The 3355-nt window shown below is 43.2% G+C and overlaps 1 protein-coding gene across 6 annotated transcripts in view; it reads right to left on the reverse strand.

The window, feature by feature from the left end:
* ATG7 (autophagy related 7) overlaps positions 1-3355 on the reverse strand; it is a 390968-nt gene that overhangs the window by 163535 nt on the left and 224078 nt on the right. For 5 of the 6 annotated variants that reach the window (XM_019505096.1, XM_019505100.1, XM_019505097.1 and 2 more), the window contains one exon: positions 997-1119. The exons of the other annotated variant lie outside the window; for it this stretch is intronic. In XM_019505096.1, coding sequence (XP_019360641.1) covers positions 997-1119 — 123 coding nt within the window. The remainder of the gene's footprint in view (positions 1-996; positions 1120-3355) is intronic. 6 annotated transcript variants of the gene reach the window in all.

A 3355-nucleotide genomic window follows, 5' to 3' on the forward strand; every position in this document is an offset into this window, starting at 1 on the left:
TGGGTGTGGGATGTGGGCATGGCAGCACTGGGAGTGGGGCCTCTGCCCTGCTGCCGCTTGTCCAGCTGGGGCTGGGGAGGGGCACAAGATGTGGGTGTGGCAGCTCTGGGAGCAGGGGCTATGCCCTGCTGCCGCTTGCCCAGCCAGGGCGGGGGGGCATGGGATCTGGGTGCAGCAGTGCTGGGAACAGGGGCTGTGTCCTGCTGCTGCTTGCCTCTTTCTGCCTGGAGTGAGCTGCGCCTGCATGGTGCCCCACCCTGCCCAGGCTGGGCAAGTGGCAGCAGGGCTTAGTCCCCACTCCCAGCGCTGCCATGCCCGCATCCCATGCCTTGCTTCCTGAGTTCCACACCCTCCTGCCATGGCTGGGCATCTTGTCCCAGCCCCAGCCCCAATCCCTCCCTCCCTCATACCCCCTCCACCCACCACAGCAGACTTACCAGCTGGAGACAGCTGTGTCCAGCATGGTGAGGACTACTGCCTGTTTAGCCTACGGCCAAATCTCCAAAGCAGCGTCGACTATTCAGATCCAATTCAGCCGAATTGAGTTAGGACAGTTATTCAAATCTCTGAATCAAATCACTGTCTCTCTGAATCAGCCAAATCCGAATCCAAAGCAAATACTTGCCACTTCGTACAGGCCTATTACACAATATGCTATTCATTATTTTGTCTTAAAATATCATTTAGGGGATGATTCAGACAGGGATGATCCTGTCTTAAGCATGAGCTTGGATTAGATATACTCCTGACGTCCTTTCTAGCCCTACAATTCTATGGGAACAGATGCATTTTCCAGTCAGTGTTTACAGTCTGTAACATTAAAAAGGTACATTATCAGAACACCATTTAGAACATACACAAATTATTTTGTAAACAAAATGTCACTGCTCAGCTTATCAGCATAATTTATTCCTATACTGAAGCTGACTATTAAAACAGAGGTGATATTTTCCTATCTTATGTTTAGTTCTTAATGTCTCAAGTTAATTTTCTTACCTCAGCAGCTTGAGTCTCCTGATGTAGTAGAGTTAGACCTGTCAGATCCTCCAAGAAGGAATGTGAGGAATTAAAAACTTTTGCTAGGAAATTGAACCCTTCATGTTCGTACTGGTCAAGGACCTGTTGGACAAGCAAACAGAAAGGGCAAACACATCAAGAGTTTATTTGTCACTACTTCATTTAGTTTGTAAAAAAATAGCTATTTTTTGTGCCAACCTGCTAAATTATTGTGCTGTTATTAATGAAGAAACTCATAGCAAAAAGCAAGAATATTAATATTTCTCTCCCTCTATTGTGAAGGAAAGAACTGACAGGGCAAACCACAAGTTATATTCCTGAACAATCATACAGAGGATTTTTAAAATTTTATAAAACCTGGAGAACGCCTTCATTCCAATGTATTAGTTCTGATTTGAGGGCTTTGTAAAACTTTTCAGGAACCAAAAGCAAGTTTTTAGCCTTCACAACCAGATTAATTCTTTGACAAGAATTTTTTAGCTGGCATTGTAAAAATATATGGATATTAGGATCTTTTAATTGGATAGTACTCCCCCCCAACTTTTGGTTTTTCCCATATTTAACACATCATGTACAAATTCTCTGAATTTTTTTTTCTCTTGTCCATTCTGTGAAATGCCTCCCCATCATTTTAAAGTAGCAAGACAAATGCTTTGATATGAACCAAGAAAGTAGTCAAAAAGTTAAAAATTTAAATATTCCACCTTCCAGTATTTGTGTGGCAGAATAGGTGAGGGGTGTATGACTAACTCCATTTAATCACACCAACTCTACTCAGGAAGGCAGGTTGCTGTTCCTACGGTCACTGTATTTTATTCTCCCTAAATTGCAAAATGAGTTGCAGGCACCACAAAATTAGCACTGTCATTAAATTAACTGATTCAACTAAAGGAAACCCAATGCAACTGAGCAAGTTTTATTATTTTTTTAAATCAACCATTTGACACACTTGATTGTGTATGATTAAAAAATGAGGCAATATTTACAACTCATTGTTAGTGCATGAACAACCACCTTATCGAATCATTCATTTAAAATTAACCAAAATAATCACTCACCCCTAACAACTTTACTCTTTTAAAATCTAATCCTAAACCTAAGTAACACAGATGGATCTTGCACTGCTGTTGCAGGAAATTGTGGGACTTTGCACATACTGCCAGAATTCATCAGCACAGGTATAGCAAAATATGTTTAACAAAACTTTTGTATACTTTTTTACAGAACTTCAAGCCAACTGCTGAAAAGAAACTCTGTGAGATGCAAGGATTTTTTAGGGTGAAATCTTGTATTGGACCAACTATGTAGCAGAGATAAAGTTAGATAAATTTTGGAATGCAAGACATTCTTCATCACGTCTCGGATCGCACAAAATCAGGCACGGCACAGATGCCATCAGAGACCAGACAAAGAACATCTTGCATTCAAAAGTTTGTCTAACTTCATCCCAACTACATAAAAGGTATCACCCTAAGAAATCCTTGCTTCTCACATAATTTCTGGGTCATCACAGATACATCACTCTTACACTACCAGAGAAACTACTACTTTTTAGTTGACAGTACTGTAAATCCAATTGGTTGAGTCTGGGAATTAAGCAGTTCTGGAGATTGCACTTCTAGACCTGAACTGAAGTGGTGATGTTTAACCACTGACATAAAAAAGTTCTTATTAAGTAGTAGTGTAATGTAAAAAAAAGAAATGGGTATGGTGCAATAAAGCATCAGGCCCCTTTTTAACCAGACTATACACAGTTAAACATTAAAACATAAACAGTAGGCCTGTGAGAAGTAGCTAGTATTCGCTTTGGATTCAGATTCAACCAATTTGGGGGACAGTGATTCGATTCAATGATTTGAATCACAGTCCCAAATTGATTCAGCCAAATCTGAGTTGGAGATTCGGCTGCTGCCGAATCTCCGAATCACACAGACATGTCCCATGCTCGCTCTCCCAGCCCCAGCAATGGCTGCTCCCCCTGCCCCAGCTCCCCTCTCTTTGAAAAAGAAAAAAAAAAGCCGCAGACTCACTGGGTGCTGCCAGGGGGAGGGGCAATCCCCACTGCTCCTGTGTGAGGGGGGTCTGCACAAGCCCCCCCCAGTACCCCCTACCTACTGTCCCAGTCCCCCACCATGGCTGCCCTGCCCACTCCAGCTCCGGCCCTTTAAGAAAAAAAGGAAAAACAAACAGGTTCCACTGGTTCCTGCATGGCGGGGGGGTGATCCCCGCTGCCCCACACCACGAGGGGCTCTTCCATGAGCCCCTTGAAGCCCTGAGGCTGCTGCTGGGTTTTCAGGTTTTTTTTCTTAAACAGCTGGAGCTGGGGCAGGTGTGGCAG

This window comes from Gavialis gangeticus, unplaced genomic scaffold, assembly GCF_001723915.1.
Source record: "Gavialis gangeticus isolate Ggan-Ray unplaced genomic scaffold, GavGan_comp1, whole genome shotgun sequence".
NCBI classification, from domain to species: Eukaryota; Metazoa; Chordata; order Crocodylia; family Gavialidae; genus Gavialis; species Gavialis gangeticus.